At 38.4% G+C, this 27,181-nt stretch overlaps 1 protein-coding gene across 3 annotated transcripts in view; it reads left to right on the forward strand.

The window, feature by feature from the left end:
* Positions 1 to 27,181, forward strand: part of G3BP2 (G3BP stress granule assembly factor 2) — a 68,903-nt gene that overhangs the window by 34,538 nt on the left and 7,184 nt on the right. Inside the window, exons 1-8 of one of the 3 annotated variants that reach the window (XM_068542811.1) lie at positions 12,527 to 12,747; positions 18,005 to 18,123; positions 20,775 to 20,856; positions 21,636 to 21,809; positions 22,343 to 22,433; positions 23,148 to 23,250; positions 23,764 to 23,944; positions 24,935 to 25,033. In XM_068542811.1, the coding sequence (XP_068398912.1) occupies positions 18,029 to 18,123; positions 20,775 to 20,856; positions 21,636 to 21,809; positions 22,343 to 22,433; positions 23,148 to 23,250; positions 23,764 to 23,944; positions 24,935 to 25,033 (825 nt within the window). In that variant the 5' untranslated portion in view covers positions 12,527 to 12,747; positions 18,005 to 18,028. Of the gene's footprint in view, positions 1 to 12,526; positions 12,748 to 18,004; positions 18,124 to 20,774; positions 20,857 to 21,635; positions 21,810 to 22,342; positions 22,434 to 23,147; positions 23,251 to 23,763; positions 23,945 to 24,934; positions 25,034 to 27,181 lie in introns of those variants that run through there. The other 2 variants (XM_068542809.1, XM_068542810.1) reach the window with 2 other exon arrangements.

Below are 27,181 nucleotides of genomic sequence, written 5' to 3' on the forward strand. Positions count from 1 at the left end.
CTTTTGTGCCAGTACCATACTGTCTTGATGACTGTAGCTTTGTAGTATAATCTGAAGTCAGGGAGCCTGATTCCTCCAGCTCTGTTTTTCTTTCTCAAGATTGCTTTGGCTATTCAGGGTCTTTTGCGTTTCCATACAAATTGTGAAATTTTTGGTTCTAGTTCTGTGAAAAATGCCATTGGTAGTTTGATAGGGATTGCACTAAATCTGTAGATTGCTTTGGGTAGTATAGTCATTTTCACAATGTTGATTCTTCCTATCCAAGAACATGGTATATCTCTCCATCTGTTTGTATCATCTTTAATTTCTTTCATCAGTGTCTTATAGTTTTCTGCATACAGGTCTTTTGTCTCCTTAGGTAGTTTACTCTTAGGTATTTTATTCTTTTTGTTGCTGTGGTAAATGGGAGTATTTCCTTAATTTCTCTTTCAGAATTTTCATCATTGGTGTATAGGAATGCAAGAGATTTCTGTGCATTAATTTTGTATCCTGCTACTTTACCAAATTCATTGATTACCTCTAGTAGTTCTCTGGTAGCATCTTTAGGATTCTCTATGTATAGTATCATGTCATCTGCAAACAGTGACAGCTTTACTTCTTCTTTTCTGATTTGTATTCCTTTTATTTCTTTTTCTTCTCTGATTGCTGTGGCTAAAACTTCCAAAACTATGTTGAATAGTGGTGAGAGTGGGCAACCTTGTCTTGTTCCTGATCTTAGTGGAAATGCTTTCAGTTTTTCACCATTGAGGACGATGTTGGCTGTGGATTTGTCATATATGGCCTTTACTATGTTGAGGTAAGTTCCCTCTATGCCTACTTTCTGGAGGATTTTTATCATAAATTGTTGTTGAATTTTGCCAAAAGCTTTTTCTGCATCTATTGAGATGATCATATGGTTTTTATCCTTCAGTTTGTTAATATGGTGTATCACATTGATTGATTTGCGTATATTGAAGAATCCTTGCATTCCTGGGATAAACCCCACTTGATCATGGTGTATGATCCTTTTAATGTGCTGTTGGATTCTATTTGCTAGTATTTTGTTGAGAATTTTTGCATCTATGTTCATCAGTGATATTGGCCTGTAGTTTTCTTTCTTTGTGACATCTTTGTCTGGTTTTGGTATCAGGGTGATGGTGGCCTCGTAGAATGAATTTGGGAGTGTTCCTCCCTCTGCTATATTTTGGAAGAGTTTGTGAAGGATAGGTGTTACCTCTTCTCTAAATGTTTGATAGTGGTCAATAACTTTTAAGTTGTCTTTCCCTTTTCAGGTCACCACCAACAACGTGGGAATTTGGGGTCATGGCTCTTGAGTTAGGGATCAGACCTGGGATCTCTGAAGCTCAGCTAAATATGAGAATGTCACTGGGAGCTCCTGTCAGTTTTGAGCCAGTTGCCATGAGCCAGGAAATGTATAATATTTCCACAGCCAGGGCTCACCCAGAGAGTGTGAGTCAACAAGGCATAGGTCAGAGCCACAATCTGGAAGGAGGAGGGTAGAGATATATTAAAAAAAAAAAGCCAGGCTGATGGTCTGACTGGAAGGGTAGGGCAAATCTTGATTCTGAGGAAGATTCTTGCCTTAGTAATAAACCTATTTTGTGCTTCCTAAGGAGATAAAGCTTGGAGAAGTGTTCTGCTGCCATGGATCCAGAAGCCTGAGCTTAGCTAGTCAAGAACCTACAAGGAAGTGGTCACACCTGGAAATGTGTGGGTGGAATTAAGGGCTGATGCAGACACTTTGCATGAGGAATTGGCTGTGTTTTGCTCTCAATTGTTTAAGATAGAAGAAAGCCAGAATGCTTTCACTGTGTATCAGCTACCTAATTTTTTATGATCACCTTTTTCCAATCAGAAGAAGTTTCACAACTGATCTACCACTTTTAAGTTTTCTGTCTACTGATGAATGTATTCCATTTTGCATACAGTTGGTTTTTTACTGCCGTGAATAGTTCCATAGCCTGGTTGCTAAAAGAGACTAGTGGAACAAATTGCTTTCAAAGGTATGGTATCCATTTCCTCCTCCTGAATTTGTCTACTTAAGACAAAGTCTTTTGCCCTGGTTTCTTTGCACTGTCAAACCAAGTATTTGACCCCGGAGGAGAAATGGAGAGTGGAAGGATGGAGGGTGGTCTTGGGCTAGTGTCTGTTTATGACTTTATGAAGTGCTGTGTTGGGGTCCCCCGTTGTTGAACATCTGCCTCAGTTCTACAACAGGAATCAGACCATGCCAGGCACTGTGCTAAACAGTATAAATAATCCTCCCAACAACCCTAAAGTTGGCTAGGTTTTTTGTTTGTTTGTTTGTTTGTTTTTGGCTGTGCCACACGGCATACAGGATCTTCGTTTCCCGACCAGGGATTGCACCCTTGCCCGCTGCAGTGGAAGCATGGAGTCTTAACCACTGGACCACCAAGGAAGTCCCCTAAAGCTGGCTGTTTATCCATGAGGAAACTAAAGGTCAAAGAAATGAACTAACCTTACCAGTGTCACAACACTAGTCAGTGAAGAAAATGGGATTTGATCCCATGTGTTTCATCCTATATTTAAGCAGAGGATTTGGTCCTCAGCTGTGGTTTCTCATGGTACAACCTCTCTAGTCCCCTCTCCCCTCCATGAGGAAATCTGGTTCAGGGATAGGAATTGACACTAACTTAATCCGTTGGAGACTGGTTAACGACCCCAGAATGCCATTTCACAGAGGGAGATATGCCTTGCCAATAAATAGAATACCCGCTGACCAGGGCCCCTCCTCTGGGTCAGAGCGCTTAGTGAGAATTGGATAACCTAAAGGCATCTCATATCCAGACTGTAAGGCCTGAAGGATTAAACACAAGCTGTAGCCCTGGGATGGCTAGATGTCTGCCAAATATAGTCTACCCTGAACAGTGCAAGATAAACGTTGATGAAGCTTCTTTCCAAAGCCATCATTTTCTGGACTCCTGGCAACTCAGGGCAGATGACTTCTCTTTTATTTGTATTATCTTTAGTTGTTACACTTGCCAGAATTACTGTTATCTCTTAGATCACTTAGCCTGAGGTGATTTTAGCTGTCATCATAACTTTCTGAGCAGTGGATAGAATCCATTAGAATTTACAAACCATTATTCAGGGTGGGTTACTTTTGTAATCCCAAACCTAATTCTTTGGGTGTTGATTTATGATGAGATTTTTGTCTCTAAATTCTGAAGAAGTCATCTAAGAGTTTGCAATCTTTATTCTCTCAAGCTTGGGAGCTTTTAGAATCTCCCCTACTTGAAGACTTTAATAGATAAGATCAAAACCAGCTACATTGCTAAAATCCACCACCCATAGCAGTCATTCATTTATTTACATTTTATACTTAACAACAAATAGGCAGGCTGTGCAAGTGTTTTATGTACCTTTCTAGATGTGTGACATTTTCACATAAAACGCCCAAATGAAGAGGAAGAATATCTCTTTAGACCCTACCTGTCCCAGTCTCACAAAGATAATGGATGGAAAGATTTCAGAAGAAATGAACATTTTATTCTTCTTCAGGCCGTTATAGTCTTTCTCCGCGCCTGCTCTAAAAGGAATGGGTTCATCCTACTCCTGGGAGTAGGTTTCTCTTTGCATCAAAAAGCTTTGTAAAGGGGCTTCCCTGGTGGCGCGTGGTTAAGAATCTGCCTGCCAATGCAGGGGACACGGGTTCGAGCCCTGGTCTGGGAAGATCCCATATGCCGCGGAGCAACTAAGCCCGTGAGCCACAACTACTGAGCCTGCGCGTCTGGAGCCTGTGCTCCGCAACAAGAGAGGCCGCGATAGTGAGAGGCCCGCGCACCGCGATGAGGAGTGGCCCCCGCTTGCCGCAACTAGAGAAAGCCCTCGCACAGAAACGAAGACCCAACACAGCCAAAAAAAAAAAAAAAAAAAAAGCTTTGTAAAGAGCCAGCTGTACCAAGACAGCCCTGAAATTCTCGAGTAACAGGTTTTCAATTAGGAATATTTGCTCTAAGGCTAAGGAGGTCATCATTTAGTGGTGGGATATGGTATAGTGGCAGGAGCCACGGGGGACTCTGGGGTCTCTTTCTAAATTGGCCACTTTTAGCCTTGTGCAGCTTACCTACTTTGTGAATTGCTTGTGAAAGTGAAATGAGATAATGTGTTTGAAAGTGTTCTGAAAACTAAAAAATGCTATAATACAGCTGTAAGTTGTTACTTCCAAGCAAAGCAGCAAGCAGTCAGTGAAAAAGGAATCAGTTGAAAGCAATTGGTGCATATACCTTTTCAAGCACCAAACATGAAGTGCTGTTGTTTATTGAGCATTTACCATGTGCCAGGCATGGTATAAATGTTTTACTTCTATTAACTAATCTAATCTTTACGGTACCCTAATAAGGTAGATATTATTGTCCCCATTTTACAGATGAGAAACACTGAAGCACAGAAAAGTTAAGCATCCTGCCCAAAGTAATATACCTAGGAAATATACCCAGGTAATACATTTAATAAGTGATGAGATGAAGCTGGAATGCAAATCCAGGCAGCCTGGCTCCAGAGCCCAGACTACACTGCTGGCAGCATAATCCTTACTAACTGAATTGGTAGCAGGTACAAGACATTTGTAATGCATGTCTCAAAAGGTTAAATGTTATGTAAGTCTTGAAAGGTTAAAATTGTGATGAGTAAAGACACTAAGAAAAATGAGTATCCTTGAAGGATTTGGATTTGACTCCCTTCCAATGCCTAGTCTTCATAGTTTTGAGTCCTGCCTTATTTATATAGAGCGCGTAGCCCTTAAACATGCATGTAAAGTCATCCCTTAAACACCTACATCATCAGCAAAATGCTGGTAATGGTATTGGTTGATCCTTTAAGATCCAGTAAGGTTGAAAATGGTCAAATGAGAGGGTATAGAGGAAAAGCCTTTTAAAGTAGAATGTCAGAGAAGTATTTTATGCTGAAATCTATAATAATAATCAGGAATCAGTTAATATATTTCTAATGATTTTCTTTTAAAAAATTCACCTGCTAATGGTGATTGGATCTGATTCTTTTCCTTTTTTTTTTTGTAAAAAAAACTATCAACCGTATTTTTAACTTAAGATTGGTTCATAAACATGTTTAAGATTGAAATATAAATATGTAACATAAAAATATATTCTTAAATATTTAAATCTATAACTTTTGATGTATATGTGTCAAGGATATGTGTCATAGTTTATTTAACCATTCACTATTATTGGATATTTAAGATGCCTCCAGTTTTTAAATGATAATAAATAAGTAACATCACAATGAATTTCTTGGGCATATCTTAAGAGGGATAAATACCCAGAAGTAGAATTATTGACTCAAAAAGCACAAACATTTTAAAGCTTCTGATATATCTTGCCAAATTGCTTTTTTAAAAGGATGAATTAATGTTTACTTGCAACAGAAGTCTACAAAGGAGCTTTTTTTTTTTTTTTTTGCATATTGGATGTTTTCATTTTAAAATATTTGCCAGTTTGTTTATGGTTTGCCATTGTTTCTGTTTAACAGCTCTTCATATATGTTTAATGCTATGTCCTTTTTTCTATAAATGGGACATACTTTGCATGTTTATTGATTAGGTTTTCATACTGATTTCTTATCAAGTTTTGCTAGTCCTTTGATTCAAATTTGTGGCAGAAATGTGCAGTTACATAGCTTGTATTTGTTTTGATTACATTCTCATAACTTTCTTTATAATTTAGTATATTGCCTCTAAGCTTAGGATGTCATTCCCCACCTATGTAACCATTGGAAAAAAAATTAAGTAGACCTACTATGTACTAACATAAAATGATGTCTCTTTTTTAAGAGGAAAAAAAGTAGTATCCTGCAAAGCAATGTTTAATTATGATCGTATCTCTCTCTCTCTGACCCCCTACACACACAAACACAAACACACACACATTTATTTATTCACTAATTGATTTTGAATGTCTTCTTTGTGGCAGAGATACAGCATTGAACAAAACAGACAAAATCTGAGCTCTTATGGAACTTGGTTTATTGGAGAGGCCAACAATTTTTTTTTTTTTTTTTAAAGATTGATTGATTGATTGATTGATTGATTGCTATGTTGGGTCTTCGTTTCTGTTTGAGGGCTCTCTCCAGTTGCGGCAAGCGGGGGCCACTCCTCATCGCGGTGCGCGGGCCTCTCACTATCGCGGCCTCTCCTGTTGCGGAGCACAGGCTCCAGACGCGCAGGCTCAGCAGTTGTGGCTCACGGGCCCAGTTGCTCCGTGGCATGTGGAATCTTCCCAGACCAGGGCGCGAACCCGTGTCCCCTGCATTAGCAGGCAGATTCTCAACCACTGCGCCACCAGGGAAGCCCAGAGAGGCCAACAATTTAAAAAAACCCATCATGGGATTTCCCTGGTGGTCCAGTGGGTAAGACTCTGTGCCACCAATGCAGGGGGCCCAGATTCAATCCCTGGTCGGGGAACTAGATCCTACATGCATGCCGCAACTCAGAGTCTGCAGGCCGCAACTAAGAAGTCCGCATGCCGCAACAATAAATAAATAAATAAACAAACAAACCCATCAAAGGATAAATATAACGTCAGGTAGTGCTAAGTGCTATTAACAGACGTAGAGCAGAGTAAGAGATGGAGAGTGACTGCGGCTCCTTTAGATTCAGTGGTCAGAGATCTTTCTAAAGTGGCATTAGATCAGAAAGTATTGGACGAAGTAACTAGTATAATATATATATATATATATTTTTTTTAAATTTATTTATTTATTTTTGGCTGTGTTGGGTCTTCGTTTCTGTGCGAGGGCTTTCTCTAGTTGGCGGCAAGCGGGGGCCACTCTTCATCGCGGTGCACGGGCCTCTCACTATCGCGGCCTCTCTTGTTGCGGAGCACAGGCTCAGTAGTTGTGGCTCATGGGCCCAGTTGCTCCGCGGCATGTGGGATCTTCCCAGACCAGGGCTCGAACCCGTGTGCCCTGCATTGGCAGGCAGATTCTCAACCACTGCGCCACCAGGGAAGCCCAGTATAATATTTTATACAAGCATATGGATAGAAAAATACCAAAGTTCTGTAGTCTCCTTCTTAGTGAATATTTCCAGTGTCTCTTTTGTCACCCAGACAAAACCAGCAAAGCATCCTATCCTAGACTTCTCCCTTACTGCCCATACCTAGTTAATCATCACACTTTTGCCACCTATATACTTATAAATTTCTTTTCTACTTGCCACTGTCTTCTCTTAGGCCCTTGTCACTTTTTGTTCTTTTTCACTGTTTGAAAAGATATCTTAGTTCAATTTTTTGTAATAAATAATGCACAATTAAATTATATAACGCATGAGAGCTAACTTGGTGGGGCTTCCACGGGCCAAATGGGGACAATGTCAGCATAAAAATAAATGTTGATATTAATGGATGATCAGGTAGAAATCCATGAGTTCACACTGATATAAATAAAAGATTTTTTAAAAATGAGAAAGGAGAAAAGGTCTTCCTTATAGTAGAACTGCAGCTGATAAATGTGGAAAGAATGATGGAATTAGAAAAATCACAATTAGATAGCCACCATAACAAAAACTGATTCGGCCAAGGATCGTCAATGGCTGCTAAAACTGGGTGAAACTATCATGATAAATGGGGTATGTACACAGTTTCAAAGTACCAGACTACACAAGATACTTATTAATTACAAAGGGAAAAACAGAACTGTGTAGTGGAGAATCCCGTCAGACACTGCATTAACCGTGAAGGGAACATCACCAGTAATAGGACACGTGGACGTCACGTGCCTCCATATGACGCACTGAGGACAGAACAGTACTTCTCTGGTATTTTTGCCAAAAAATGCATAATCTAGATCTAAATATCAGGAAACAAAAGAGGTTACCAAATTCAGGGGCATTCTTTAAAATCATTGTCCTGTACTCTTTAAAAATATCAAGGTCATGAAAGAAGAAAGACTGAGAAAAAACTTTGGACTACAGAAGACTAAGGTGACATGATAACTAGATTCGTTTGTAATCCTGAATTGTATCCTGGACCAGAAAACAATTTTTTCCGTTTGATATTAGTTGGACAGTTGATGAAATTTGAGTGTCTGTAGATTATAGTACTGTAAAAATGTTAATTCCTGATTTTGATAATTGTATTGTGGATATAGAAGTAAATGTCCTTGTCTTTTAAGAAATACACACTGAAGTGTTTAGGGGTAAAGGGATATCATGTCCAAAGAAAATTGCAACTAGAGCCTCTTCTAGATGCTTTTTTATGGATAGAGGTCACATGACAATCTACCAGTTGTCTGACAGAGTATCCATAATAACCACTTACTGGATTCTTTGAGATGCCTGGATTTGTTCATTCAGTAGCCACCACTGAGTGCCAGTGTATCAAACACAGTACTAGGCACAGGATGAGGCAAAAATAGTTGAAATGTGTCCTCGGGGAATTGACAGCCTACAGGAGAAAAGCCACAGAGAGAGATAATGAATGAGCATGATAAAGCAAATGTAGTAAATATTAACATTTGAGGAATGTAGGCAATGGGAATTCATTTATTATTTTTGCAACCTTTTAGGATCTGTGAAATTATTTCAAAATAAAAAGGTAAAAATGTACTGTAAAAACGATTGGAAAGATAAAAAGGAAACTAAAAGACAGTAAAAGAAGATTTCAATAGACTAGAGTTTTATAGAAAACTTACAAAAATTGTACCTATATTAGGCCACAAAGGAAAATCACAAAAAATTCCACAAAGCACAGAAATGTACATGCCACACTCAGACTACAAGCACTAAAACAAGTAAAAATACAATGTTTAAATTTAAAAATCCAAACTGTTTAGACAATCTCAACTCTCTCTAAACCATAACTGAATCAAAGAAGAAATACTATACTTCCAAACTATTTAGAATACAATAGTAGTGAATAAAACCTATGGGATGGGGCCTAAACTATAGGCAAGGGAAAATCCGCAGTCTTAAAACTATTATTATTCATCAAGAAAGAATAACAATAAACAAATCATATACTGTTCTAGAAGTTAGGGTAAAAATATCAAAAATACTAGAAGCGCATGAGGAAGACTGTGGTGCCCTCCCTCACAGTGGTCTGTCAGCCAATTTATGAAGTAGTTTAGGGAGCACTTTCAGTGAGCCAGTATCAGGGGCTGGATCGGAGAGACAAACAGTATCCCTTTGTGGAACTTTCAGGGTGTGTGTGTGTGTGTGTGTGTGTGTGTGTGTGTGTGTGTGCGTGTGTGTGTACGAGAGGGGAAATATCAGATATTAAATTATAAATTCAAACATTCAATTAAGGTTATGAAGGAGAAGTACAAACTTCTATTCAGTTTTGTCATTGCCCCCCTCCTGTCGTTCTCCGACTCTCCCGCTCCCTCTTTTCCCATGTCTCTCTCCCTATCTTTTTGTTTTTCTCTTTTCTCCTCTTGCTTTCTTTCTCTCCCTTTCTCCCAATTCCCTGAAGACACTATGTTTTGATTATTTTTGTCTCATCCTGAGCCTAGTTCTCTTCTTGATACTTTGGCACTCAATGGTGGCCACTGAATAAATGAATCGAGGAATGAATGAATGAATCCTGGAAGCTATTATTGAGTGGACACGCTGCCAGACAACCTGTAGGTTACCATTTGAGTTACACTATTTATAAAAAACCTAGAAGAGAACCTAGGAAATATATAATATAGGGAGATTACAAAATAACCACAGAATACAGCTTAGACAAGCTAGTAGACTATTTAAGCAGTATAAGGTTAACTGAAATTCTATGAAGGGTAGTTTGTGTAAGGGAAAATCATGCCTAACTCACCTTTAGAATGCCTGAGTGAGATATTTCAGTATGAGTACTTGGGGAAATCAGTAGATGCAGTTTATTTTGATTTTTCACAAACTTTTGATAAAGGTTCACACCTAAGACACACATTGGGGTGGGGATGTGAAATGTCAAAGGAAGGGCTGAGGTGTATAAGAGAAAAAGTAGTAAGAAAAGAAGTAATGGTAAGAACTAAATTAGGGATGGGATGCCTTGCACGGTAAGGACTTGGGATTTTATTGTGTTGCCTTTGGAGGGATGACATCAGAATGTCATCTGATTTATAGCTATAAAGGATCTGGTTGCTGTGGGAATAATAATAATAATAATAATAGCAGTAATAGTGATAAGTGTTTAATCTAGAATAAATGTTGAAGGTAGAGGGAACAGAAATTTACTGGTGATTTGCTGTGTGGTGTGAGACAGAGCCAAGGGTGACTTAAAAGTTTTTGGCTTGAGCCACTGAATGAATACATTCCTACTTCTCTCCCTGCCTTATTGTCTGTCAGGGGAGGGGGTATTTAATGGAGGTTATATTTGTAGGGCAGGCAGATTCCTTAGGAGGTTACTGCAGTCATTCTGGAAAGATAAAAGGGTCCTGAACCTGGGCAGAAGCTATAAGTATGGAGAAGTATTCAGAGGGCACGGACTTAAAGAGACATTTAGGAAGTAAAAATAACTACTTAGGAAAACAGTTTTGGGTATTTTAATAAAATTGAAGATAATGAAGTCGTTTTTCCCAATAACTCCACCAATTGATATGTACCCTCGGACAGGGGTTGTCTGAGGCCTGTTTTTATATAGCCCCAGAGCTAAGAATATTTCTTTTATTAATACATTTTTGAAGGATTTAAAAACGGGGATGGGTGGGTTGGATATGTAACAAAGACCATTTATGGCTCTCAAGTTCTAAAATATTTACTGTCTGTCCCTAACAGTATAAGTTTGCCAACCCATGGTGTAGATCAGTGGTTTTTAAAGTGTTGTTCCTAGAGCTGCAGCAGCAGCAACTGGGAACTTGTTAGAAATGCGGATTCTCAGGCCTCAACACAGACTTGCTGAATCAGAAACCCTGGGAGGGGGCCCAGCATTGTGTTTTAACAAGCTCTCCAGGTGATTCTGATGCATGTTAATTTCTGAGAATCACTGCTCTAGAGAAATTTTTGTACTTGGTGAGGAATAACAGCATTGTGCGTTAAGAGCGTCACACTGGAAACAGTAGAAATGTCAATCAACAGAAGAGATAAGTAAGTTGTGACAATTAATACAAGGAGAGTATTCCATAGCATGGAGTGTAAAGGCAGACTGCTTGTGTTTGAATCCCAGCTCCAACGGAGTAGTAGCTGTGTGACCTTGGGCAAGTTAACTCGACCTCTCTAAGCCTTAGTTTCCTCCTGTGTAAAATTAGCATAAAAATCCTAACTACTTTATAGGGTTATTGTGAGGATTAAACAATTAAAACAGAAGAGTGGCTGGCACATAAGTATTAGATTTGAAGGGCAGTTTTCATGTACTGTATTATGATACCTTAAGGAAAAACATGTCAAAGTTCATTTCATAAGAGTGATAGTCTGCCCATATATTTTGCATATAACAAAATGTGATTAAGCAGCATAAGTTAAAAGTAGTGTAGATTTTGAAGGTTCAAATCTTGCACTGCCCCGTAAACCTCAGTTTTCACACGTGAAAAATACCTTAAAGTTACTCTAAAAGAATTGTTAAGAAAACTGGTGAAATGTATATGCCTGCGTTTTGTTTCTTCTATGGGCATTTCCTTTCCTAATTGCCTTTTGTTCCTTTCACCATTTCCTCAGCCCTTCCTTCCAAAATTCCTCAGCTGTCTTGATAGTCTCTGAGAAACACTGCCAGAACTAAGGTGCAAAGTGGCTTCCTTGACTGTAAGGAGATGGGGCTTTTTCCAGGAATCAAGGTCATGAGAGTCAGTGTCTAGTGTTTTCCCAGCTACGCCCCTGCGGCCAAGTCTGGGCCTAGATCTACGACAGGTCTGTAGTCTTGCTATCTCCTGGGATTTCAGCTTTCAGCTGCTTTAGCATGTAAAATGCTTAGTATGTATTTAGCAACGCCTAACGCTAAACAGCACACAAAGAAATAGAACTGTTTTTTCTCTCTGTGGAGGCCACGTCCTATTTTTTCTATATCCCAGTACTTAGCACCCAGTAGGCCCCATAATATAGCGTTGAACGATTTTGAACTTATCGGTGGAGCTTAAAAACCTCCATTTCCTAGGCTGAGTTTAGGGTGCAAGCAGCTGAAACCACTGGCTGCATTTTTACTCTCTAGAGCAGCAACCTGCAGACACCTAGTTCAGAGAGAAAAAAAAAATCACTAAAATTCCCTTCCTCTTAATAACATAAAAGGACCAGAAAAATCAGTCCCCAAAAGACAGCGCAGAAGGCACAGCGCTGCAGCGACCCGGCTCCTGTTCGGGTGCGCTCTCGAAGGGCGAAGAGGCCGGAGCCTTGGGGCAGGAGAAAGGCAGCCTACTTGTGACGTCAAATCAGCGGACTCTCGCCCCGGCTTCACGCCGGTTCCGGTTCCCCGGCTTTCCGGGCGCGAGAGTACGTGAGCGCGGCGGCGTTCTGCGCGTGCTCCGCAGAGGGACGCGAGAAGGTTGGGTCCAGCTCGCGGAGGAGATGCGTGATTGGCTGAAGCCGTGCTGGGGGGTCCCCCAGCCCTTTCGGCAGGGGTAAAACAATAAGAGGGGGCGGTGGCAAAGGGGGCGGGACGTCCGTGTTCCTTGTCGTTCGCCGCAGTGCCTGGCGCCCGGGAAGAGGTGGTAGTGAGGGGAACCAGCTCGTGGCTCTCCGGTTTCCGAGGTTTGAGGTTTGTCGGAGGAGGGAGAGGGCGGCGAGCGAGAAGAATCCGCTGCAGCCGGTCCTCGGCGACTTTCCCGCTGACCTCCGCGCGACGTACCCGCCGCCGCTGTTGGTTGGAGGTGTGTATGGGGGCCGGGAAGGGCGGTCGGTGTGGTGGTTGGAAGGGGACATTCCCGTCGCGTGCCGCGGCTCGAGGCAACCGTCCAGTGCATGAGCTCCGGTGTCGGAGGTGTAGCTGCAGAGAGAGACATTGTTCTTGCCGGCTGCCTACGCTGCTGTGTGTGCAAGAGAGAAGCCGAGCCTTTTTCTCAGGTGAGGGATGGGAGGCCGCGTGGGGAGGGAGGTAACCGGCGCGCGTCGTGCGGACGGAGGGCTCCGAGGGCACAGGTGGGGCCGGGGTTGGTTGGGGATGAGGTAGCGAGCCGGGAAAGGGGACGCACTTGCTCCCAAAGGCGCGCTGATGGAGGCTTCGGACGGGACGTGGGGGAGTGGGCTTGCCCGAGAGGTTGTTTCGGGTGCGGAGCCCACCAGCCTCGTCCCAGACTCTTGCGGCTCTTATTCCTGGTTCCCTGGCAGTGGGGAGGCCGCCGCCGCCCCGCCCGTGGGGGAGGGGAAAAGAAGCTGTGTCGGCGGAGGCAGAAGCGACGCAGATGCGAAAGTAGCGGCCTCCGGGCACCATTTCGGTGCACGGAAACAGAATCCGGGTCTGAAGGCAGCCTTCGCTTTGCTTGCCCAGTACCTGGTGTTCTGCGGTCCCTGACCCCCCCCGCGGGTTTATCCCGAAAGAGCTGGGAAACCTGGGCTCTATATAACGTACGCCTTCTCCGTGCCCTTTTTATGTAGGCGATCTCTTGCTGACCCAGGAATAGAAGAGATGTTTGAGTGCTTTGGGGAGCGGGTTTCTTCCTCTTTCCCCATGTCTTCTTGGGGAGGGTGGGAAGGATAGTCAAGGGGAGGAACATAGCGTCCGTAGATTGTGTTAATATTGTTAGTCGAATCTGATCGAATTTTACCTGCATCTCTAAAGGCAGATTTAAGATGGCCCTGTGCCGCTTTGGGGCAAGTATAGATACGCGTCTACAATTTTCCGCATAGATCAATTTTTTTCCTCCAATGTATGCCTACTTTCTTAACAGATTTTTTTCTTTTTTTTGGAGGGGCAGTACCTTTACTGTCTTAAAAATCAAGCAAAAACAAAAACCCACAGAACCCACATGCACCAAAGCTGGAATAATAGCAAAGTTGTTCCCTCTTTCCCCCCATATGATTGTTGTGATAATAACTTGTGTTAAAATACTGGTTTTAACACCTCGTGTTAGTCTTCCAAATGTTAGCATTGCATGTACCTGGATCTGTGAATCATTAACTGCAGTTAGGGGAGCCCCGTATGCTAGAGGGGAAGAAGATGGGAATTCCTTGTCCAGCTCCATATTTGGCAGTTAATATAGCCTTAGGCATGTGAACAGTTTCTAAACAGTTGACCCTATTAGTATCCAGTGGTCCTTTGGATGTCCAAAATTCCTGGTCTCAAAAAATAGACTGTATGATTAGTTTGAAATTCTTAGTACTGAATTCTGTGTTGTTTCTTTGATGATACTATCTTCCTATTTTCTTAAATATTCAGGATTATTCATGTGTATCTTTGTGTTATGATTTAATCACTAGAGGCTGTTTAATTCTGAAAGGTTGTCCACGAATTGTAGGGAGGATAAGGACCTCAAATGGATTGTTTACTATTTAAGAGCTGTTATGGTTCAGGTTGCTGAATATTCAGAGGTTGAGATGTTTGTCAATGGTGAACAAGTAGCAAGAGGAAAGAACCAGAATGCTTGTGGGGTGGATGGGGATCAAAAATGGAAGGAGAAGAAAATAAGTCTTTAATAATTTGATAGTCTAATTGAGTGAGTGTTTAGTTAGCAGGTGAGCAGTCGAGTTTGTTAGCATACAGCTCTTGAGTTTGAATAGGATTGGCACTCTTGGTAGTAGGATATATTTATTATCCATGTTTCATTTATGAGAGATCAGAAATGAAAATCTCCATATCAGTTACTGAAAATCTATAAATACCATTAGTGTCTTTAGGTTAACAGTTTCCTTGTCCTGAAGAATTATTGCTGTTTGCCTGTTATCAGGATTTTCTAGGTTGCTTTAAATAAGACTTTTTCCCACATATTTTACACTGAGTGCGTACGGAGGTGAGGAATGACCCCTTTTCAAGGCTGGTTTTGATAGTTACAGATTAGGTTGTTTCTGAACTTAAATTCAGTAGAATTTAATGGACAAACTTGACTTAACTCTCCACTGGGAAACATTTAAGGGCTGACAGAACAAACAAGTTCTATCTCCCAGAACTCTGGACTGGCTTCAGAAACAATAGAGTCAGTTTCTTGACTGCTGTTTTTCAGCTTATTTTTAACTTAATTTCTAGATATTTTACTCTATGTTGATACACTATTGTAGTATGCTAGGATGACTGTTTTGGATTTCCTGTTATGTTACTGTTTTCTGCCTTTTGGCTCCTCCCTACAGTATCAAATAAGCTAACAGTTAGACTTTAAATTTTTTTATATTCTTGCATTCCTGATGGTTCTTCATAAGCGGTGGTTCTTAAGCAAGTGTAATGAAAACATCACTAAAAGGAGGGGACCTGATTTCAAATCCTCTCTCATAACTAACTGAGGGACCTTGAACTCCTTTCCTTAGGCTCTCAAAACATCATGGTTTCCTTTTCTGTAAATGAAGCTAATATCCTATCTATTTCACAGAGGTAAAGGAATGTGTAGTTACTTGTTAAACCTTAAAGCATAATATAAATACACGTTTTAATTTTTGTGGGGCGGCATTTCCATTTCTTTAATGCTTGGTCACTTTTAATAGCTTCTGAACTTCAAAACTTGCCTCCTTACCTTTGGGGCCTGAGGAGAGAAAAAGCTTAATCCACAGCTACCATTTATTTCTGTGACTGGTGCTTAGATCTTGTTTGTGATGCTTTCATTCTGTGGTGTGCCACAACAAATTGAAGGTTGCTGTTTTAAATAGATATGCATTGCTCTTTTTTTAAAAATTAATTTATTTTTGGCTGCATTGGGTGTTCGTTGCTGCGTGTGGGCTTTCTCTAGTTGTGGTGAGCAGGGGCTACTCTTCGTTGCGGTGCGCGGGCTTCTCCTTGCGGTGGCTTCTCTTGCTGCAGAGCACGGGCTCTAGGCACACGGACTCAGTAGTTGTGGCGCACGGGCTTAGTTGCTCCGCGGCATGTGGGATCTTTCCGGACCAGGGCTCGAACCCGTGTCCCCTGCATTGGCAGGTGGATTCTTAACCACTGTGCCACCAAGGAAGTCCTGAGAGTACTTTTATGCATTAGAATTTGTTCATCCTTATTGGAGGTTTTTCGGTTTGGGGGGAACTAATGGCACCTTAAATGACAGTATCTGATTCTGCTTTGTGGATTAATTTTTTTTTTTTTAATGAGTTGGTTTGATTGTAGGTGGTACAGAATATAAGGTAGAACAAAGGTTGAAGAGCAGACTGGCAGGATTCTGGGATGGGTTTACTTTGACCTCACAGCTAAGGTAGAAAAGGTAGAAATGGCTAAGGATGAACTGAAGAGATGAGCCACTGTATGAACATTTAAGAAAAAAAATGTGCTACAGGCTCCACGCCAACCCTTCATTCTAGCTAGAGGTGGCAACAGATGTTATGGAAGAGAATTCAGGTGTTTAAATAGCAATGGAAGTAAGGATCACCATCACCTGAGGCATAAGAACAGCTTAGTTTTTGCCAGAGTTCCTAATTCCACCTGTGGCCAGGGGACCCTTCCCCACGGCCTTCACTTCTAGCTCCAGCTTCTTCTGCTCCTTTTTTTGTTACTGCTTGAAAGCCTTATCGTCCTCTTCCATCTCCTTGGGCTGCTTCAAGGGCTTCTTGCCACTGTGCCTTCCCCAGACCCTGCCACTGGAAGCAGTTAATTATTTTTGAAAGGAGTTAGGAATTATATAAAAATGTAAACAGATTTTTTTTAGTATCGATTGAGAGTTGCAAGACAGTTGAAAAAGGAGAAACGGGGAACCTAATAGAGCATTATGTAAAAGTTGAGTTGGGAGTCACTAGAATTGTAGAGTTTTGTCTGTAGGCTCCATTATGGCTGGTATCTGATTTTTATTAAAAACAGCATCACAATTGTAATGATTATGGTGGGCTATCTTTGTGAAATTTTTTGTTTAAAGGAAACCTACTTTGAGGGAATTCCCTGGCGGTCCAGTGGTTAGGACTCCATGCTTTCACTGCCTAGGGTGTGGGTTCTATCTCTGGTCAGGGAACTAAGATCCTGCAAGCCACGTGGTGCTGCGAAAAAGAAAAAGAAACCTACGTTGAAATTTATTTGTTAACAGGAATTTTAACTGCATCCTGATTTACCCAGTAGATACACACACACGTATATAGTGTATATATATGTATTTAAACAAGTAATATTCAAATTTTCTCTTTTTTTCCCTTCCCTTTTCTCCAATTCCTAATGTTACAATTTTTACTATTTGGGGGGCTATAAACATATAAATCATTTACTTTAAATGATGAAAGGTGGTGTTTCTATTTTTATTTTGTACTTGCTTTCCTTGACCTTATCTTTGAGATTTTGGGCTTAGAGATATTTTATCATAGCACCTAACCTATTCTGTTCCCTGTTTGCTTGTCTATATTCCATGACAGACTATATACTCCTGAGGGCTAGAGTCTTGTTCACTAGGTTATTCCATTTACTGTAAACAGTTCCTGGCATGTAGTTAGGTAATTAATAGCAAGAAAGGTTGGAAAGACATCCACCAAATGTAAAAAACCATTATCTGAACGTTGGGGTTATTGCTGATTTTTAATCATAATCATTATCATTTTGAAAACAGTGAAATTAATCCCTAAAAGGAGAGAGTACAAAGAAGAGAAGAATCAGTACTGTCTATGATAAATGTAATCACCAAGTCCTGATTTGTGCCCTCTGCCTCGTTTTCAAAAATAAACTGTTTGAATCCAAGAATGTAAGAGAGAATGGTCCCCAAAGGAAAAAGATACTATGAGTGGGAAGACTTTATTATGGTGCCCCTAGTCTGAGACAGCACTGGACTCTTCAGAATTAGAAAGAGAACTATGCTACTTCCCCCTGTATTGAAGGATAGGGAGATCAAGAAATAGAGACAAAGGGGAGATGGCAGATGTTGGAGATTATCAGTAGTAGTTGTTTGGAATTTATTATTTTGCTGTTGTAGTCAGTTTTTAATAAATGATATTTTCTTTATTTTCATTTGAATGGCTAAGAAGATTTACTTCATGGAATTTAACAAAGATGACTTTTAATAGTTATTATTCTTATGTTTGCTCCCTTAGCATTTGACATTGTGCAGCAAAGAAATGGTTATGGAGAAGCCCAGTCCGCTGCTTGTAGGGCGGGAGTTTGTGAGGCAATATTATACTTTGCTGAATAAAGCTCCAGAATATTTACACAGGTAAATTTTAATTGCATATTTTATATTTTTATTTGGTTTTATTTTCTTGAATATGACTACATATAAATTTTGTCTTTCCTGTCTTCTTATGTCCTGACAGTACCTTTGCAAAGCACGCCCAGTATTTTAACAGTCTGATGGCTTAAAACCAGTCTTCTTCAAGTATTTTTGACTCAAATCTACAGTAAGAAAAACACCTCACATTATATCCCATTATATAACACATTCACATCTGTACACATCACACACATATACACAATTACATACTCTTGGTATTTTATATTTCATTTTTTTTTAAATAAAAACCACAGACTTGACCAACTAATGGGTTCTAGTCTTTATTGAAATCACAGGCTTAAGTTTGTTTTTTGGTTTTTTTTTGGTTTTTTTTTTTGTTTTTGAGTTGTCTGTAGCAATGTTAGGAAATGAATCAGTTAACTGATCATACTTGTGAAAATTCCTTCTGATTGATCCACAAGATAGTATTCCTTGGTAAAACAGCAACAGTAGCCTTGTTTACTATTTTGGCAAGAGTTGGACATCTGTAAGGTTCTTTTTTCCCAGAGATTGAAATAAAATTGATTTATATTATGAGTAGTATTTGTAATTTTTGTTCTACCTGGTTTATTTTAGCAGGTGGAAGATAAGTGAGACCTTTGTAAGGATTAGGCTCTGCAAGCATTTGTTGTAGAACACACTAGCCAAGTGAGTTAAGGATAAATATACCATTGTCACTTCATGTGGGAAAGACTGTTAAAAGGACTTATTCTGTTATCTATAGGTTCTCTTTATAATCATGCTGGGCATTCTAAAGTTTTACTTTGCATTATGCCCCTCCATTGTTAAACCTGTGTGTAATATTCCCTATGTTATCCCAGGGGACTTTTTTATATAACTACCACCTCCTCCCGTCCCCATGCCCCCAATCAAAAGGAATACCTGTACATTTTCTATTATAAAAATAAACATTCTTATTGACAGGGTATGTGAGTTTGAGGGAGAATGGAGTTAATAAGGCCTTTTATTATCTGAAATTTAGTCTTCACAATGTAGGCATTAGCATTTTTAGCTTTTTTTTTTAAACAGGGAAAAACAAGGCTCTCTACCATCATTTCAAATAACAGCACAAACTTCTGTTTTATACTTAGCTTATGTAACAGATTTCCCTGTTACTGAACGTTTAGTTTGTTTTTAATTTTTCACTTATTAACACTAATGAATATCCTTACACATGCATTTTTGTGCACCTTTCTAGTTATGTTCTTTTTTTTTTTTTTTCTTTTTTGGCGTGTTAGCTTCTGCTTTATAACAAAGTGAATCAGTTATACATATACAATATGTTCCCATTTCTCTTCCCTCTTGCATCTCCCTCCCTCCCACCCTACCCATCCCACCCCTCTAGGTGGTCACAAAGCACTGAGCTGATCTCCCTGTGCTATGCGGCTGCTTCCCACTAGTTATCTATTTTACATTTGGTAGTGTATATATGTCCATGACACTCTCTTACCCTGTCACATCTCACCCCACCCCCTCCCCATATCCTCCTCTAGTTATGTTCTTAGGTTAAGTTCCTAGAAGTAGAATTGTTAAGTCAAAGGTATGATTATCTCTAAGGCTTTTCTTATACACACTTACAGCCAAATTGTCCTCCAGAAGAATGATAGCTGTTTACATGCTTGCCAGTAGTACATGAGAGAAAATAGTATAAACTTAAAAATATAGGTAATGGTTAAAAGCATGGACTCTGGAGCCAGCTGCCCCGACTTGATAGGTGTGTGACCTTTGAGGAGTTAATTTAACCTCTTCTGAAGTTCAGTTTGTTCATTTAGATAATAGCACTTAATCCTGAGGTTGTTAGGAGAGTAAATGAATCAATATGTATACAGTGCACTGAGAACATTGCTTGGCATGGAGGAAGTCTTACATGTTTTATTACAATAGGAGCTGAGTTCTCTTTACGAAAAAATTAACTTTGCATGTTGATAACCTTAATTTAGGAAGATATTAATTCTAATTGCTTTAGGTAATACCAGAGAAACACTAATTTATCATGTACTTAAGAGAAGTATAATTGAGAAATCAGATGCCAAAATAATGTAGATTTTTTTTTTAACTTAGTCTCGGAATTATTTCAATTAATTTATATCTAAACTTTTAACCTGAGCCTTTGGAATTAGTAATCATTTGGAACTCTCAGTAGAATGAATGTTAAACGGTATCTGATTCCCAAACAAATTTAGATAATTTTTGTATAGTTTTTGTATCTGATGGGGAAAAAAATGGGTAAATTAACTACAGCATCAGTGTTTAGAATATATTTTGAATATCTCATTTTTCTACTTAACAAAATATAGATACGGTAAGAATTAGATGAGAATAGCTAATGACTGAGTGTATATTTAGTGTGCCAGGCACACTAAGAAATCTGTGTCATTACTCATTTAATCCTTAGAACAACTCTGTGGAGAAGTTACTCTTGTTCTGTTTTATAACCAAGGAAACTGAACTTTGAGGACTGTAAATGTCAAGATTACATAGCTAATGAGTGACAGAGCCAGACCTGGAAACTAGGTCTGTTTGACACCAGAACTCTACTGCCTCTTACACTTCTCTTCACAACTGAATGTCAATCATTATCGATGGTTTTACAGGTTTTATGGCAGGAATTCTTCTTATGTTCATGGTGGAGTAGATGCTAGTGGAAAGCCCCAGGAGGCAGTTTATGGCCAAAATGTAAGTATCAATTTCATATGCATTTTAGATTACTTTAGGTTTTTTTTGAGGTAAGATAGAGATTTGGAAAATAGCTTCTTGTGCCCATGGATTTCTTCTTGAATGTAATCAGCTATACTAGAATTATGTTACAGTAATCATCGAATGTGCTTTGAGTTCTTACAAACATCAATTTTGTACGAAGCACGGGTATTACACTGGCATGGATACAAAAGAGAAAATGGAACATTTTAATATCCTTGGTGTGTTTTATACATGAAATAGTTGAGACAGTGTATAACATTTATAGAAATGTGGGCTAAACTTTATGTTACAGGAGTGCATAGGAGTCTATACTCCTTATGACTTTGTAGAGGATGTGGAACTTCCAGTAGACTCTGAATGATAAGATTTGGCCTTACCAAACAAGAGGAAATTGAAAGTAGGAGAAATGGCATCAGCAGACAAGCAGTAAAGTTAGCTGCGAGGTTAAGGAGTAGTCAACACAGTTTACGTGAATGACATACTTAATACGGAACAGTGGGAGAAAGCTGCACAAAGCCTATAATATGAGACAGCCATTGTGATTTCTTGTGTAGAGAGGTGACATGTTGAAAGTAGTGGTTCTAGGAACATTAGTCTGTCAGTAATGCATAGCATGGTGGAATGAATTCAAATGAGGCAGAGAGATTAAGTAGTTAATATTCTAGAGTTGCGAGGAAATCAAAGTCTGTAGTATTGAATAGGTAATGCAGTATCATGAGTTTGTATTTCCACCCCACCTTCTTCTCCTAATAAAGGATATACACCACAAAGTATTATCTCTGAACTTCAGCGAATGTCATACTAAAATTCGTCATGTGGATGCTCATGCAACCTTGAGTGATGGAGTAGTGGTCCAGGTCATGGGTTTGCTGTCTAATAGTGGACAGCCAGAGAGGAAGTTTATGCAAACCTTTGTTCTGGCTCCTGAAGTAAGTTTTCATTTCAGTTAATTTTTACTTACATGATTTCATATTACTGTTACTAGTTGCTTGAAGTGGCCAGAGTTTCTTACAGGTATAGGTATGCATGTAGCTGTTTTTGAGAAATCTGTATTGGACCTGTTGATTAATTTATTTGAGCTTTGTGTGTGTGCTTTGACTATTCAGAAGTAAAAATGAGATCCTGATACTAATGTGTAAATAGATGATTAAGATTATAGAAATAATATTAAAATTATGTTATTATTTTATAGGTTACATGTTAAACAAAATGGAAAAATTCTGTTTGTTAATTGGTCCTGGTTCTTTTATATTGAGTAGCCATTTCTTGAGTTTCAGTATTCCTTGAGTGATCTTCTGTAATTTACTTTATATTAACATCATAGCATGTTCAACTTTGGAAAATTATATTCAGTCTATATCATTTCTGTATTATTAAAATAAAAATTGTGTTTACTTGTTCTTTTTATGTAATACCACATTTATGGGTATTTATGGAATACTTGGATGTTGTTTTCCTATAGGGATCTGTTCCAAATAAGTTTTATGTTCACAATGATATGTTTCGTTATGAAGATGAAGTATTTGGTGATTCTGAACCAGAACTTGATGAAGGTGAGGTTACTTTGAAGATACAAGGGTTTTGTCAGTATCAGTGCTCTTTAAGGACATGGAAAGTGTGAAACTAAAGAAATTTGCCTCTGTTGTAACTGAGTCAAACTCCCTTTTCTCCTTTTTGTTCTTGTTGTTGTTATAAAAGAAATAGTTCATTATATGAAATTATATAAAAATGATACATAGGAAGTGAAAAAATTTCCCTCAATCTCATCCTCTATAGATAACCAAGAGTTTGGTGCCTAATATAGAAATTTGTTGTATTCCTTACTGACCAGTACTTTTATAAAAGTGGAAGTACACTGACTCAATGCTTGCTTTTTTTCACTTAATATATCTTTGTTGGCTGGTTGTTTTTTTTTTTTTTTTTGGCTATACCATAGTTATTTAATTGATCTTCCATTGATATACATCAGCTTGTTTCCTTTTCTTTACCATTATTCCTCCATTGAATCGATGTGACAAAGGAAACTGAGTTATGACTTTAATAGCATTTTTTTCCTACCCTTCCCTTTTACTAATAGACCTTTTTAAAAAATAGAGTAAATTCCAAAATTCATCTTGCTTGCTCTTCAGTTTAAGAGAACAAGGAATACTGCAATTAAGTGCCTTTGTAAGAAATATCATATGACGTCTTTAAACATTAAAAATACGTATATCAAATTGTGTATTAAAGCCTCTTAAAACGAGATGTGGTATATTATGTATTTCCAGAATCAGAAGATGAAGTAGAAGAGGAACAAGAAGAAAGGCAACCATCTCCAGAACCTGTGCAAGAAAATGCTAACAGTGGTTACTATGAAGCTCACCCTGTGACGTAAGAATAGTGTCTGCAAGGCCAAATTTGGTCTAAACTATAATGTAGTTGCAAGCTGGTTTTTGTTTCTAGAATTATTGTTGAAAGTAAATTTTTGCTAAAGCTATGAAACCAGCATTTGAGAATTTACTGTGTATATGCAAAGTAAATTCTATATGGAAAGCATTGTTTTATTTAATTCAAAAATTGAACTTGCTTTGCCCTAAAACTGATCATTTGCTGATAATGCATTGTGTTTGGGACAACACAGAGTAAGCATTTTATTTTTTAAATATGCAGTTTGTTTATAGTTAGTATTAAAGTAAACATTTTTAGTAATCCAGTTTTTAAAGTAGGTTAAAGAAATGCTGCTTGAGAGTATTATTCCCTCTGCCTTCTAGTTCTTAATGGACTTTTGCTTTAAAACAGCTTATTACTAGTTATGCCCATTAAATTAGAGAAATGCTGAATTTTCTTTTTTTTGAATTGATCATTTCACTCTTACTGAAAAGTGAACAAAATATTTTATTGTAGTAATGGCATAGAGGAGCCATTGGAAGAATCCTCTCATGAACCTGAACCTGAGCCAGAATCTGAAACAAAGACTGAAGAGCAGAAACCGCAAGTGGAGGAGAAGAACTTGGAAGAGTTAGAGGAGAAGTCTACTTCTCCTCCTCCTGCTGAACCTGTTTCTCTGCCACAGGAACCACCAAAGGTTAGAGCAGAGGAACTCTTTAGACCTGTAACATCACACTTTCTTATTTGGTGCCATTAATGAAGCATGACCTTTGTTCTGTTATTTAAATTGTTTAATAGTAAGCTATGCTGTTTTTATGTATATGAAAGAAGCTGTGGGGTTTTGTTTGGTAATTCTGAGGAAATTTTATTGTATTTTCACCCCCTAAAAAACACCCCTCAGGGTAAAATTTAAGATTAATCCTTGTGTGTGTGCAGTGTTTAGTATCTTCTAGTCCATGTACTGAAGCTGAGAGTTGCTCTTCCATTCTGTATTAAGTCCTCTATGCACGGATGCAACAGGAGTCATGTAATTTCCCAACTTAAAACAAGTTGGCCTATTGCTAAGAGAAGTGATACAAGTTATTTCTGGTTTAAATGGGAACAAATTCCTTACTACACCAATTAAACTATCTTGGAAACATGAGTGACACCCGTAGTGTATCATTTAAACTTACCTAAAACACCTTTTATCTTTCTGTAAAGTAGAAGGTTAAAGTATATTTGCGTAGTGAGAGCAGGAGGTTCCTTGTTCAATTTGTGAATGTCTGTTAAACTTTCCAGCTAGTACTTTCTTCTTTCCTATCCTTCCCCTCTCCCCTTGACACCATCACAACACCTTATCTTCCCCCAAAAGGGGAAAGAAATTGGTTCTATTAGGTTCTTATTTTTCTAGCATGTGTAGTTGTTAGTGGTTTTGTTTGCCACTTGCTCATCTCCTTAGAGCATATAGGAACTTGCTTGTGGATTTATTTAGTAGTTCAGACAAAACAGTCAAATAATCTTGCATAATGAGATTTCGAAAGCTGGCACATAGACTGGCATGTGTGTGTGTGCCTTTCTTTTAGGAGTCCTCCAATATAGAACAATAGTTTAGAAATGAAAAGAAAATATATATTTGGAAGTTTCCCTATAGGAATGTTGGTGGTTTTCCATGATTAGTAGTCTAGGTTTGTTGCATTTCCTGCAGGCTTTCTCCTGGGCTTCAGTGACCAGTAAAAACCTGCCTCCTAGTGGTACTGTTTCTTCCTCTGGAATTCCACCCCATGTTAAAGCACCAGTCTCACAGGTAACCAATCTGTGAACACATTGGATTGTATCCTTGTTACATTGCCAATTGCTTATCTTTTTTATACTTTTTAAAATGAGTCAATCAGAAATTATGGATTAAATATACAAAAAAAATTGTATTAAGTGTCAGTGCACCCACTTTAAATGCCAGATCTCCATTCATCATCTACATAGGTGGTATTTGGGGTTTGGGTGTGTCAAATACAGATTAAGTTAGTTTTACCAATATATATTGTCATTTAAAAGCCTTCTTAAAATAACCAAAAAAATATCCTTTTTAAAAATTTAGAATTTTATTTAGCAAAAATATTTTAGGGAAGAAATTTGGAAAGGCACAAAGTAGTATGACATTATAAAGAATCATTGTTTTTTAAAAATAGAAAAAACTCTAAAAAATACACTGCCTAAGCTCTCAGTCTGTAAGTGGTTCATACCGTTTAATTGAAGCCTGTACCAACTTATGACTGTAGTGTTCACCTTAACTGATCGTTCTAGTATTCTGCTTTTTGTCTGTTTGTCATCTTACCCATTTCAGAGCTTTCAAAAACACTGAACATAAGACACTGGCTACCTAATAAGTTTATTAGGTGTAATGTAGAATCAACTAAATTCTAAAGTTAATAGGCACAGTTAAAGGGTGTCCAGTACTCTCCCCTACATTTTGAATCAAACTTCGTTCCACTAGAAAATTTACATTTAGAATGGTTAGTGCACATAAAATTGTGTTTATATACCTCTTTATATGCTCTAAACAGTGAAACTTTGAGATTTCAAAAGTAGTTAGTAATTATTAGACAGCCTTTCTGGTGTTGTACGCATAATCAGCTACGTAATAGAACACATGACCTCGTGATACCTTTTTTTTTTTTTCAGCTAGATATTCAGGAAATATTGAGTAATTACCTCAGATCACAAACTAGAATTCTGTCTTAACGAAGAAAATTAATTTGCCAGGTATTGACTGTGCTTTTCTACCCATCTGAAGACTCAATAAGTGACTTACGGATTTTCTTTTGAAATGCTTGATTTCTTATCAGATTTGCATTAGGAATCCTTTGGATGTTCCTTGATTTCAGAGAGTTGGCCACATTTATTTTAAACTCACTGCTAGATAAAAGTAGTTAGAGTAGCTTATACCTCTTACACCTTTAGTGTGGCACCAGGCATTGTGCAAAGCACTAGCACTTAATATTTATTCTTATCTAATCCTCACAACCACCCTATGAGTATGGTTACTGTTATTATTCCTGTTTTACAGATAAGTAAATTAAGGGCTAGAGTACTTCACCCAAGGTCAGATAGCTATGTAAATAAAATAGTAGGGCTTCGAATTTATGCAGTTGGACACTCATGGAAGCCTATAGGTTTCTTTAGCCCTTGGAGGGGAATGTATCTCTGTTTACATCAAAGAAGAAGAGTGCTGTGTCTAAGCCATGTCTAAATTACATTATATTAGATCCTAAGCTCTTGTCCAGGGGGAAAAAATTTTTTTTTTTTAAGTTTTTAAAAAAAATTGTAAGAGGCTGTTTCCCAACCTTTACCCCCTTATTAAAACAAAATTTTAAACATTTATAATTTAAACTTTAAAAGAACTTTCTGATCTCCTTAAGCTATGTTAGAATGAATTCGTGGTTTTTTTCCACTTGATTTAATAAACCCTTCAATTTTATTTTGTCACTTTGGTGTAGTATCCATTTCCTTAACACTTTTAGCATAGATTATTAATAAAAAGAGAATTAAATTAATTCCAGGGTATTGGTAGGCATTAATTTAGAAGTAGGTAAGTTAATTTCTTGGTAAGTTTCTTGGAAGTCGATTAGTTCATTTAAGTAGCTTATGTGCGGTTGAAATACATATTAGTTGTGGTTTTACCTGCTGTTGAGTTGATTTGATGGTTTCATGTTTATTTCATATTCTATTTGATTTTCATTTGTGGAATTTGTCATGTGAGCACACTTTTTGGTTGCATGCAATTAATTGTAAGGCCCTAAAGTAGTTTGTGGTATCTTAGTTATTTTACCTCCTTGGAGCAAATAGTTTTAATGAAATTGAGCTTGAAGAATTGTAAGTGTACAGCTGGCTTAGTTGACATACAGTAATCAGTTACTGAAAGAAATTTTGATTTTTTTTTTTTGGGGTCTTATTT

The sequence above is a fragment of the Eschrichtius robustus genome, chromosome 4 (genome assembly GCF_028021215.1).
Source record: "Eschrichtius robustus isolate mEscRob2 chromosome 4, mEscRob2.pri, whole genome shotgun sequence".
In the NCBI taxonomy this organism is placed as follows: domain Eukaryota; kingdom Metazoa; phylum Chordata; class Mammalia; order Artiodactyla; family Eschrichtiidae; genus Eschrichtius; species Eschrichtius robustus.